Source organism: Elephas maximus, chromosome 8 (genome assembly GCF_024166365.1).
Source record: "Elephas maximus indicus isolate mEleMax1 chromosome 8, mEleMax1 primary haplotype, whole genome shotgun sequence".
Classification (NCBI taxonomy): domain Eukaryota; kingdom Metazoa; phylum Chordata; class Mammalia; order Proboscidea; family Elephantidae; genus Elephas; species Elephas maximus.
In genome coordinates this window covers 10342008-10355244 of record NC_064826.1, presented here as the reverse complement: position 1 = coordinate 10355244, position 13237 = coordinate 10342008, and the positions used below count along the sequence as shown (strand labels likewise).

The 13237-nt window shown below is 47.4% G+C and overlaps 1 protein-coding gene across 3 annotated transcripts in view; it reads left to right on the top strand.

Moving 5' to 3' along the window:
• The window catches only part of TBXAS1 (thromboxane A synthase 1), a 174952-nt gene that overhangs the window by 82094 nt on the left and 79621 nt on the right, over positions 1–13237 (top strand). For all 3 annotated transcript variants that reach the window (XM_049893416.1, XM_049893418.1, XM_049893417.1), the window contains exon 5: positions 12397–12513. In XM_049893416.1, coding sequence (XP_049749373.1) covers positions 12397–12513 — 117 coding nt within the window. The remainder of the gene's footprint in view (positions 1–12396; positions 12514–13237) is intronic.

The following is a 13237-nucleotide window of genomic DNA, read 5'->3' as shown; positions in this document are numbered from 1 at the left end:
AAGTACCTCAGCATATTAGTTTGATACATTAAGTGAAAGGAACTTAAATAACTCATGGCTTCATTTTCCAACCTTGAGTGCCCATCTCTGCTCACACACTGGGTTTGAGTCTCAAGTGCACTTGGACAGCCTGGCGGGGGTGGCCCTGATGTGGGGAGCTGTGCTTGGCTCTGAAATGTGTGAGCCATGGGCATCCCAGGAGGGACTGACAGAGCATTCTGACAGGAGGAAAAGTGAAGGTGTCAGTGTCCTAGGCTACCGTAACAAAATATCACACATTGGGTGGCTTATATGAACCGAAGTGTATTATCTCTCAGTTCTGGAGGCTGGATATCCAAATCAGGGTGTCTGCCATGTTGATTTCTTCTGAGGCTCTGAGGGATAGCCTGGTCCATGCCTCTCTCCTGGCTTCTTGCGGCTCCCAGCAATCCTTGCCATTCCTTGGCTTGTCGCCACATCTGCCTCCATTGTCACATGGCTGTCTTCCCTTTGTGTCTCTTCCCCTTTTATAAGGACACCAGTCATATTGGATTAGGGCCCACCCTACTCCAGTATGACCTCATGTAAACTTAACTATTATATTTGCCAAAAAAAAAAAAAAAAAAAAGCCAACCCAAACTAGCTGTCGTCGAGTCGATTCCAACTCATGGTGACCCCATGTGTATCAGAATAGAACTGCGCTCCATGTGGTTTTCGATGGCTGATTTTTTGGAATTACATTGCCAGGTCTTTCTTCCAAGGTGCCTCTGGGTAGACTTGAACTGTAACCATTTGCAACACCAAAAAAAAAAAAAAAAAGAAATCCAAACCAAACCAGTTACCATTGAGTCCATCCCAATTCATGGCAACCCCATGTGTGTCAGAGTAGAACTGTGTTCCATAGGATTTTCGATGGTTGTAACTTTTCAGAAAGAGATCACCAGGCATTTCTTCCAAGGTGTCTCTAGGTGGATTCGAGCAACCAACCTTTCAGTTAGTACCTGAGTGCTTAACCATCTGTGCTACCCAGGGACTTCTTTCATCACCCAGAGACTCCAAAATTACATCTGCAAAGGCCCTATTTCCAAACAAGGTCACGTTCACAGGTACCAGGCATTAGGACTTCAACATGTCTTTTGGAAGGACACAATTCAAACACCAAGGAGCTCCTTGACACACGTTAGCATTCAATAAACATTTGAATTTGAAAGTCTGAATGAGAAGTTTTTTCCAGACTCCAAAACACTGGGCTGAGTAGATGGCAAGTGGGATCCAAGATGGCGGTCTGCTGTTGTGCTTTCCCACTCATGCTCCTCGTGCACTCACTTCTGTTTGCTCTCTGTTCCAACCTTCCTGTTTGCCAAATAGACTCCTGGGGCCTTTGTCAGTGCCCTCGGCACTTCCTGATGTTGCCCTCTGTGGGGTAACCAGTTTCTCCTTTAGTCCAAGTCAGTCTCCTTGGCATGTGCAGAACCTCTGTTGTCCTGCCACCTCAGGACCTGGCTATTTTTGTTTAAATATTTTTAACTAGCTCTTCTCTGCTAGCAGGCACTAAGTGAAGCCATGGGGTATCCACAGAAACTGGGGCTGGGTCCATGTGACTCGGCAGAATGATCAGAACCAGTGGCAGAATATCTTGTTCTTGGCCTCGATCAAGGCCTAGTATGGGAGGTTGTGGGAAAGGCAGAAAGAGCCAGGGTGGTCTTTGGCCCATGTTAGTTGGTTTAGTTAGGTATTAGGTGGGTCTGGTTGGATATCAGGTGGGTCTGGTTAGATATCAGGTGGGTCTGGTTATATATGAAGTGGGTCTGATTGGATATCGGGTGGGTCTGATTGGATATCAGGTGGGTCTGGTAAGATATCAGGTGGATCTGGCTAGATATCAGGTGGATCTGGTTAGATATCAGGTGGATCTGGTTAGATATCAGGTGGGTCTGATTGGATATCAGGTGGGTCTGATTGGATATCAGGTGGGTCTGGTTAGATGTCAGGTGGGTCTGGTTAGATGTCAGGTGGGTCTAGCTGGCTATCAGATGGGTCTGGTTGGATATGAGGTGGGCCTGGTTAGATATCAGATGGGTCTGGTTAGATATCAGGTAGGTCTGTGTGGATATCAAGTGGGTCTGGTTAGATATCAGGTGGGTCTGACTGGATATCAGGTGGGTCTGGTTGGCTATCAGGTGGGTCTGGTTGGATATCAGGTGGGTCTGATTGGATATCAGGTGACTCTGGTTGGATATCAGATGGGTCTGGCTAGATATCGGTGGGTCTGGTTAGATATCAGGTGGGTCTGGTTGGATATCAGGTGGGTCTGGTTGGATATCAGGTGGGTCTGGTTGGCTATCAGGTGGGTCTGGCTGGCTATCAGGTGACTCTGGTTGGATATTAGGTAGATTTGGTTAGCTATTGGTGTAGTGGTCTAAGTGATTGACCGCTAACTGAAAGGCCGGTGGTTCAAAACCACCAGCAGGTCTGCAGGACAAAGATGTGACAGTCTGCTTCTGTAGGGATTTACAGCCTTGGAAACCCTATGGGGTCGCTGTGAGTTGGAATCAACTTGATGGCAGTGGGTGAGCAGGTTAGATATTAGCTGGGTCTGGTTGGATATTAGGATGGTCTAGGGGACATGGAGGGAATGTGTTGAATCACTAAACCTGCTCCCAGTGGCTATGAGTTGTGATCCAAAATGGCAGCTTGGACAGTGGAGGCAGGTTACAGGCATTACCACTCCTGGGTTCTACAGCTTGTAGGTATAGGTGAAGGTGGAGGTGGTGGTAGCTGTATGTGTGTGGGGGGTGTGGTACGAGCCCCGAAGTCCCGACAATCAACTCAGGTCACCTCGCCAGGCACACAGGCCCAGCCACACCACTTGATCCACAAGAGTCTACACCCCTCTGACAGATTTGGTGAGCCTGACTCACTCACCCTCAAGGAGTCATTTCATTCAGAACCATAAAATCCCCAGGGACCTGGCGGTCCCAGGCTCAGCCTCTGGGCTACTTTTATTCACTGACCACAGGGTCGCTGGAGTCATAGGACGAATTACTGTGAAACCACAAACCCCTTGGCACAGGCGAAGATGACTAAAGTTATGAGCCAATTAGTCACTGGAAACCTTAACACTGTCTGAATGCACAGCAACACCTCATTACAGAGAAGAATGGAGCACCTTCATTCATGACAGAGCTAATTGGCAAGGAAGCCTCATTCAGAGCTACAGGTGGCGCAGGCCTACCTGTGCTGGGGCCAGAGGGGCCCTGCCTGCCTGCCTGCATCATGGAGGACTGTGGGGCCTCAGCGGGTGTGTCAGGAAATGGCCCCCTTTAAGGGGCCCCCGCACCTGCAACTGGCTCCTCCCTTCCAACAGCTTTGAAAACTTGCTCGTCTAGAGTTTCTGGGCCCTTTCTTTCAATAAAACGTTGAGTAAATGAAAACATTCAGATTTTCAAACATATGTTATGAGACTCGAATTTTGAGAAAGGTTTTTAGGCGTGACTTAAGGAAGCTCCATCAGTTCAGGCAAACCTCCACGGCTTTTCTAGCTCTTCATTTTCTGAGAAGGGCCAACTCACTGTGAAGGTCCACTGCTGCAAGCGAGGCCCACATTCTTCCCTGTGAGCAGGCTCAGAAAGTAGACCCAGGCCCCCTCTCTATTCTAAGATAAGGCTCTGTCTTTTGTGTGTGTGTGTGTGTGTGTTTGTGTGATGTAGGTGAAAGTTCACAAATTAGTTTCTCATTTATAAACTTACACACAAATTGTTTCATGGCATTGGCTGCAATCCCACATTGTCGGCATCTCCCCCTTTCCCTTTCCACTCCGGCTTCACCGCGTCCAATCATCCAGTTTTCCCGTCCCCTCCCGCCTTCTCGTCTTTGTTCCTGGGCACGTGTTGCCTGTTTGGTCTCGTATACTTGATTGATCTAAGAAGCACGGTCCTAATGTGTGTCTGTTTGTCTCATAGGCCTGCCTAATCCTTGGCTGAAAGGTGGACTTCAGGAGTGGTTTCAAGTCTGAGTTAGGGCGTCCAGGGGAAGGCTCCTTGTCTTCTGTGAAACATTTTGCTATGTACGTGTTGTGGATTGAATCATGTCTCCCTAAAAAGATATGCTGAAGTCCTAGTTCATGGAACTAGTGAATGTGACCTTGTTTGGAAACAAGGTCTTTGAAGACATTCTGAGTTAGGTAAGCATGAGCCGATACTGGAGTAGGGTGGGTCCTGATGCCATCTGAGTGCTGTCCTTATAAAAAGAGAAGACACACAGAGTCAGGCAGACAGGAAAGATGCCATGTGACGCTGCAGCTGCAAGCCAAGCTCTCTAGCAGTCACAGGATGCCGGGAGGGAGGTGTGGGACAGAGTCTCCCTCAGCGCCTCAGAAGGAACCAACAAGGCCGACATCCTGATATTGGACCCTGAGCTTCCACAACTGTTAGGCAATAAATTTTGGTGCTTATAAGGCCCCCAGTTCATGTCCTTTGTGACAGCAGTGCTAGGAAGCTAACACAGCATGGAGCTGTAAATGTCTCATCCCAGGTGGTCAACATGGGATGCTGACCCAGCATGTGGCTGCCATGGGAAGTGTGTCCCCTGGAGGCCTCCCCTTCCACCTGCTTTTCTCACATCTGGATGTGGCTGGTTCCAAAAAAGCCAGATCCGTGGGGTTGCATCTGATCTGGAAAACACACACAGACCCACTTTCTCAACATAGAGGGTATGTTGGAACAGTAGCATCTTTAAAAACCCTGGGAAGTCCCTTGTGAAGCCTTGTCATCGTTGGGTGCTGTCAAGTCCATTTCCACTTACACCGACCCCATGTGACAGAGTAGAACTGCACCATAGGGTTTTCTAGGCTGTAATCTTTATGGGAGCAGATCGCCAGGTCTTTCTCCCGTAGAGCTGCTGGATGGGTTCGAACAGCCAACCTTTCGGTTAGCATTAGGCCCGCAGGCATAGTACTAAGTGGTATTGATTTCACATGCTCAGGTGTTCTTCTGCCCATGCCTTGCAGAATTTTAAAATTTCAAAAAAATTTTTGAAAACTATTTTGCATTTTTATGTCTTACAAAACCCTTAGAATAGCAGAGAACCATCTTTATATTTTTTAAAAGGAAATAAGTAAAATCTTGTATATATACATACACATATATATACACCTCTTGCCCTAACATTTATGGTGGTAGAAACAGATGTGTGAAACGCAGGAAATTAATCTCCAGAACTTTGGGGGGTGAGGACAGTAGATAAGACAGAGAAGCAATTCTGGTCTCTTGACAGCTGCATTCCTGAATGTCCCATGAAGTCACCTCACTGTGTAACTAAATCTGGGCCTTTGCGCCCCTTCTCTGCTCCAGTCTCCTTTGTCTAATACCCCTTTCTTTTCTATTGCTTCCTCTCCTAAGCCACATCCCAGTAGGACAGTGAAAAGTCACTGAACTTAAATTTAACAAAATCAGGTCCCCGATATGCTACCTATTAGCTGTGTCATCTTGAGCCAATCTTTAGCCTCTCTGAGCTCAGCGTCCTCCTGTATAAAATGTAGTGTTTGACTAGCTAATCCCTGAGGTCCACTTGGTTCCCAGAGTCCCTGGGGGGTGTAAACAGTTAATGTACTCAGTTGATAACCAAAATGTTTGAGGTTCAAGTCCCCCCAGAGGCACCTCAGAAGAAAGACCTGGCTATCTACTTCTGGAAAATCCGTTATTGAAAACCCTATGGAGCTCAGTTCTACTCTGACACACGTAGGGTCACCAAGAGTCGGAGTTGACTCGATAGAAACTGGACTGGTTACAACTCCATGATTACCCAGCTCATTGGTAGCCGGTGATCACAGGCAGGAATAGATTATCCAACAGGGCATGGTAGGCATGGTGTTTACCAGATCATCTGTAGTGAACAATTTCACATTTTTGCCACACCAAAGATTCTGCTTCTAGATATGGCTGGCATCTTTCTCTCTCCCAAGCCCACACCACCTTCCTACAGAGTCAAAACCTCTTTTCAAGTTTACAGTCCCTGACAGGGACAGATTGCCCAGGCAGCAAGGTAAGCACAGACTTACTTGTGCTTACTAACTAATCTGTAGTGACCAATTTCACATGAGTCTTTGTGGACTGCAATGTAATGAGGAGCCAAGCAAAAGTTTCACATACTTAGGTGAGGACAGACACAGATTGCACCATTGCCCTTCCTTGCTTGTGCAAGGCTGTGTGAGAATTAGAAATGACATTTGTGACAATGAATCTTGGCCTCTTTGTGATGGTGGCATGCTTTCAGATATTAAATTTTTACCACATACTTGGCATTCTTAACAGTAAACAAATTGGCATTACTTGCATCACAATCACTGAAGACTTGGGTTTCTTGGTGGCTTTAAAAGCACCTCACCTTGCTTACCTGTTACCCTTAGCTCTGCAGCTATTTGAAGAGGGCTGGTGGCTGAGTGGTGCAAATAGTCAAGCACTGGGCAACTAACTGAAAGGTTGGGGGTTCAAATCTACCCAGGGCACCTCAGAAAAAAGGCCAGGCGATCTACTTCCACAAGGTCACAGCCTTGAAAACCCTATGGAGTGCAGTTCTATTCTGACACACATGGGGTGTCTATGAGTTGGAATCAACTCAATGACAACTGGTACTGGGGTGGTTGCCCTGCCCAGGCATCACAGAGGTCATACAGAGCATGTTTTCATGTCCCAGTACACAAGCAAACTCTTTTTGGCAATGGCCTCAGATTCTATGCTCTCATAGGAATATACTCACTCACTGCAGCCATTCTGCAGTGTTCTGGAAATAGGTGGTGGTTCTATGAGGCCAACCCAGGCCAGTTGAGAATCGCTGGTTTAGCCCATAATTACCAGTTACCAGTTGCCATCAAGTCAATCCCAACCCATGGTGACCCAATTCATTTCAGAGTAGCATTGTGCTCCACAGGGTTTTCAATGGCTGCTTTTTTGGAAGTAGAACAGCAAGCCTTTCTTCCAAGGCACCCCTGGGTGGACTTGAACCTCCAACCTTTTGGTTAACAGCTGAGTGAGTTAACAGTTTACGTCACTCAGGGACTCCTAGTCGATAATAAACACCCTATAAACGCTTGCTGTCTTCACACCAGCACAGCACAGAGCACTGGCCAAAGTGTTGCTTCTTGCTCCTAAGGGCTTTATGATTCTTCAAAGTTGAGAGTTTACGCTAAGCTGTTCCAGTAAGGAGTTAGACTCTATTTTAAGAGATCTTAATTGAAAAGAAAAACAGTTCCATCTGTCTAAGGGAAACTTAGCTGTTTAGTCACAGCTTAGTTGCCACAACTAAGGCCTGGCTGCTATTTAGGATGCTACTGGAAAATGGTCTACAGGTTCATGAAATCATGTGAGAAGCACTTTGTAAGCTGTATGGTCAACAAGTGGTTGTAAAACATTTTGTTTCCTGACAGTCCCAGTGGGAGCATGGCCCCCGTAGACATTGGAGGCTCAGTAAAGTGTTCACAGCTTGAGAGCAAACAGAAGTTGGTCAGAGCTGAACCCGCAAGCCTCTAGATATAAACTGCAACGGACCCAGCCCAGGGTTCGTGGCTGCCGCTGTGAAGGGCAGGCGTTAAAGAGCTCCTTCAGCCTTTGGGTTATGTTTGGAAAAGGGAGGGGAAATGGTCAGGCCATATCAGGCCTTACACACCAAGTTAGGGGTTTGTACAAGGAGAAGCCATTGGACAGGGCGAGACTGTACTTTACAGAGATCCTTGACTCCAGCATGGAGGGCTCATGTGTGAGAGAAGCAGGGAGCCCAGTCAGACCTGTGGGTGCTGGTGACCTGGGCCAGGGTGATGGCTGTGGAGCTGGAGACAGTGGGCTGATCAAAGAGAGATTTGACTGTGTGGCCAACAGGGTCTCAGCTGAGGGAGTGGAGGACTCCAGGTCTGGGGTTTGGGTGAGAACAGGTTTCTCAAAGTTTTTTGACATGGCCTACAGTACGAAACACATTTCACATCCTGACACAGAATACACACATACCTCACACATATGCCATCACATCACACACACCATAACATACACACACCTATCTTAAAGTTTAACAACAAAATAACCTTACTTTGTGAAATACTCCTCCATATTCTCTACTCTTTTATTTCCTGTCTCTGCCTTCCTTTTCTTTCCTCCTTCTCCCCATATCCCTCCTCTCTGTCCTTCCCCTCCTCCTCCTATTTCTCTCCCTCCTCCCTTCTCACCCTTCTTTCCCCTGCTTCTTCTCCTCCTTCTTCTTCGCTGTTGCCACCCACTACACTGGTTGTGATCTACAGTCTGGAAGCCCCTGGGCAGAAGGTGACAGGAGGTTCCATCCTCTGAGACACGGAACACATGGCTAGGCTGATGGGCAGTCTAGAGAGCTGTTTCCCTGGGCCTCCCTTCCAAGACCCCTTCCTGCCCCATTGCTCATCGTCCTTCCTCCATCAAATGTGCCAGTCCTGTGCCTCATTCCTCCAGGGGAGATCCCTCTGTGCTTTTCAAGGCAATGCCCAGTAAGTCTTGTCAATCATACCTGTGGATGAACTAATAAAACATGCTTGGAATAGTCGTCTGGAGATGACTTAAAAAAAAAAACAAAAACCAAACCTATTGCCATCGAGTTGATTCTGACTCATAGCGACACTATAGGACAGATTGAACTGCCCCATAGAGTTTCCAAGGAGTGCCTCATGGATTCAAACTGCCAACCTTTTGGTTAGCAGCCGTTGCACTTAACCACTGCGCCACCAGGGTTTCCATTAAAAAAAAAAAAAAAAACACGCTTGGAGCGGTCACATAGAGATGAAGGCTTAGGGTTGGAAAATTCTTGGAGGTCATTTTGACCAAATCCCTATTGGATGCCTGGGCCTCCAACAGAGTATCTCCATGTGGTATACAATCTTTCCAAGTGGCCAGAACTTATCACCATGAAGGTGATCTTGCCTTTGTATAACTCTGACTTTTGACGACTGGGAAGTTCTCCGTTAGATGAGCTAGAACTTTTGTCTGTAGCTTCCACTACTGAACCCAGCTCTACCCCTCAGAGTCACAAAACAACCTAAATTCTACCCCTCAGAGTCACAAAACAACCTAAAGTCCCTCTTTCATGTAATATGCATTCAATAAAGATTTGCTGAGTACATACCATGTACCACTATCTCATCTTCCAAGGCTCCTCTCTTCCAGCTAAACACCCCCAAACCCAACAATTCTTTCTTTTTTTTTAAATTTTATTGTGCTTTAGGTGAAAGTTTATAGCACACATTAGTTTCTTATTCAAAAATTTATAAGCAAATTGCTTTGTGACATTGGTTGCAATTCTCACAATATGTCAGCACTCTCCCCCCTTTCTACCCCGCGTTCCCTGTGTCCATTCATCCAGTTCCTGTCCCTTCCTGCCTTCTTATCTCTGTTTTTGAAATCAGAAACACGTTCCTCAGGCGTGTTATTGTTTGTTTTATAGGCCTGTGTAATGTTTGGTTGAGAGGTGAACTTCAGGAGTGGCTTCAGTTCTGAGTTAGCAGGGTGTCCAGGGGCTATAGTCTCAGGGGTTCTTCCAATCTTTGTTAGACGAGTAAGTCTGGTCTTTTTTTGTGAATTTGAATTTTGTTCTACATTTTTCTCTCGCTCTGTCTCAGACCCTCTACTATGACCCCTATTAGAGAAGTTGGTGGTGGTAGCTGGGCACCATCTAGTCGCTCTGGGCTCAGGCTGGTGGAGGCTGTGGTTCATGTGGTCCATTGGTCCTTTGGACTAATATTTTCCTTGTATCTTTGGTTTTCTTCATTCTCCTTTGTTCCGAATGGGATGGGACCAATAGATGTCTCTTACATGCTGCTCACAAGCTTTTAAGACCCCAGATGCTACTCATCGAAGTAGGATGTAGGACATTTTCTTTATGTACTGTTATACCAATTGACCTAGATGTCCCCTGAGACCATGGTCCCCAGCCATCAACCCAGTAACTTGGTCCCTAAAGGTGTTTGAATGTGCTAGGACACTTCTATGACTTTGCCTTGGTCCAGTTGTGCTGACTTCCTCTATATTGTGTGTTGTGTTTCCCTTCACCAAAGTTAACACTTGTCTACTATCTAGTTAGTGGTTTCCCCTCCCCAGTGCCCCCCTCCCTTGTAACCATCAAAGATTGTTTTCTTCTGTGTGTAAACCTTTTCTTGGGTTTTTATAATAGTGGTCTCATACAATATTTGTGCTTTTGTGACTGACTTATTTCACTCAGTATAATGTCCTCTAGATTCATTTGTGTTGAGATGTTTCGCAGATTCATCATTGTTCTTTATCATTGTGTAGTGTTCCATTGTGTGTACATACCATAATTTGTTTATCCATTCATCTGTTGATGGGCACTTAGGGTGTTTCCATCTTTTTGCTATCGTGAATAGTGCTGCAATGAACATGGGTGTGCATATGTCCATTTGTGTCACAGCTCTTATTTCTCCAGGATATATTCCTAGGGGTGGGATTGCTGGATCATATGGTATTTCCATTCCTAGCTCTTTAGGAGGCACCATGTTGTGTTCCACAGTGGTTGTACCATTTTGCATTCCTATCAGCACAGCTTAAGAGTTCCCATCTCCCCACAGCCTCTGCTACATTTGTTATTTTCTGTTATTTTGATTCGTGCCAGTAATGTCAGAGTGAGATGGCATCTCATTGTAGTTTTGATTTGCCACCAACTATTTCTTATATGGTATTATTCAAGGTCCTCTCACTGTTCCGACTGCCCTAAAACGACCCTTGTGCTGCACTCCTTCTTACAATATGCCATATAGTAATGAGCACATGACTCCATCCAGTGCCCCCAAGCACTGCTGTGAGAACATGGCAGACCCCAGTGAGACTTCCAGGCTGAGGCAGGATGGGAAGGAGGGACTTGAGGGCCGCCCTGACATACCCCAGAGAGGCCAAGTTTGTCCTCCTGGTGCAACGCAAAAATATCATGAGGCCATTTGTTAGGACTTCAGGAAGAGACACCAAACTCAACCACTCTTGACCCTAGTCTCTAACTTACTCTGTCCCATCAGAACCACATAAAGCAGCCAGCTTCCCTTGGGATGAAATGCCTGATTGCATGTAGTGTGCACAGGATGGAGTTTTTGTCGATACATAGATACGCATAACCTCTGATTTCCTCCTTTGACTCTAGAACACAAGCAAACGGTTTATTTTCCAAAAATTCTGTAAAACCACATTTCTGTCTAGTGGCCACGGTGTCCTATAGAATTTCGTTCTAAATATGGAGAGGGATTCCTTTGCAGAAAAATATCCCAGCAACTGGGTGCTAACATATAATTAACCACCCCCCAAATGCACTGTAGTTATGTTTTATGGCTTATTTTGAGTGTTCATAATGTTATCAGAAAATTATAATTTTCCTTTATATAGGAGTTTTTACCAGGCTTTTGAATGATGATGGCTGGTTTGATGTTTCAAGTATAATTAAAACAGTGAAAAGAAGGAGCGGAACTGAGCATCACATGTGGCTCTGAAGAGTGTGTGGTCCTCCTGGCCTCCTGCCTCCTCCGCCCTGCAGACACAGAGCTGGGGACCATCTTTGACCACGTGGTGGGAGTAGCTGGTTTTAGAAAGGACAGGGTGGCCCAAGAAGAAGGGCTCAGGAGACTGGTAACTCCTTTGCAGGGTTCCCTGCTCTGATTACAGTCCCCCTCAGAGGAGTCTCCTGCCGCTGAATTGCCCACCGTTTTCTCATCTTGACCTGTCTTCCCCTTTATACCACTTTCTCATAAACTGTAACTACCGCTGTTTCTTGGTTTATGAGCTTACTGTCTGGGTCCCCACTAGACTATCAACTCCGTGAGGGCCAGAGCAGTGTTGTCTTCATTCAGTGCTCCACAACCAAAACCTCACATGGGTCAGGCCTCTGACAAGACTTTGTTGAATGAGAAAAATGAATGAATGAATGAATGGTGAAAGGCACAGGAACATTGAGACAGGAGTTCTCGTGAAGCAGCTGTGCCAGGACCAGGTCTGCAGGACTGTCCTTTGTGCCCCTCCCACCGTGCCTCACCTCCCCCTCCCCCTCCCCCAACACACACACACCCCCCAAGGATACAGACACATGACTCCATCAATTCCTGTCCCAACCTAGCCAAGTGGGGCACACAAAGCCCTGCCACAAAGGACAGGCCTGAGAACTCAATCCAAGGGAGACTAGGCCGGCCTCAGGAAGCTTGGCTTAGTCCTTGGGGAGTTCTCTCTCAGCGGGGGGCAGATGCAAAAAGCTGCTGCCCCTGGCCCTCGGCCATGTATCTTCAGACCTGTTCGCCATAAGTCTTCATGTCCTTCTGCATCCTAAGTGGTGGATGTTAGTTGTGGTGTTTACTGAAAACCTGTACTGCCCTCTGAGGTGGCTTCCTGTCCTAACTCTCTTCCTGTCGCTTCCCATCAGGCATCGGGCTTGGAGTCCAAAGCGGTAGCTGACAGTGTCCTGTTTCTACGCAACACGAGGTGGGAAGAAGTCAGAGGTGTTTTGACTCCTGCATTCAGCCCTGAGAAGCTGAATGAGGTAAGACACACCTGGGATGTAGCCTCCCATCCCTTGGGGAGTAGGCTTCTTCTCTCCCAGCTGTGGTGGACAGGTCATTCACGTGTCACCTGCCCAGCTGGCCCATCCAAACGCCCTGCCCACTGGGGCTTTCGACCTCCCATGTGCCCAAAGCCCAGGAGACTGTGAGTGGCTTCACTTCGCCAGGCTCCCCCACTCCAGGTGCCATGAATCATTGAGCCAACAGTGCATATGGCCCTCCTGCCACAGCCCAAGACACACCCTGGGCACGTTGGGGCACAACGTTGGGGCACAAATGAGAAGACCCAAGAGGCTTTCTTACACTTCAATGTAAATGGACCGCCTGGGGGCCTTGTTAAATGCAGATTCAGGGTCTGGGGTAGGGCCTGGGGTTCTGCATTTCTGAGGAGCTCCCAGGTGGTGGTTTGAGAACCATGCTTTCCACAGCAAGGAACTGGAGAAGGGCTTCCAGAGAAGGTGAGCTTTGAGTCAAGTCTCAGGGAAGTAATGGCTTTGGACTACTGGGGAGGAGCGAGGGCACATGGCTGGCAACACCCGAGGCAGGCGGGGTGGGCAGCGTGGACAAGTGCAGACGTGCCCAGCTGAATCCTCATGGCCAAGCCAGAGGAGCAGGGCCCTGGCTCCCCTTCCCACCAATGGCTGCCTTTCCGCACCAGCTGTGTGCATCAACCGGGTGCTTGCACTGTCCGCCTGCCGACCCCTC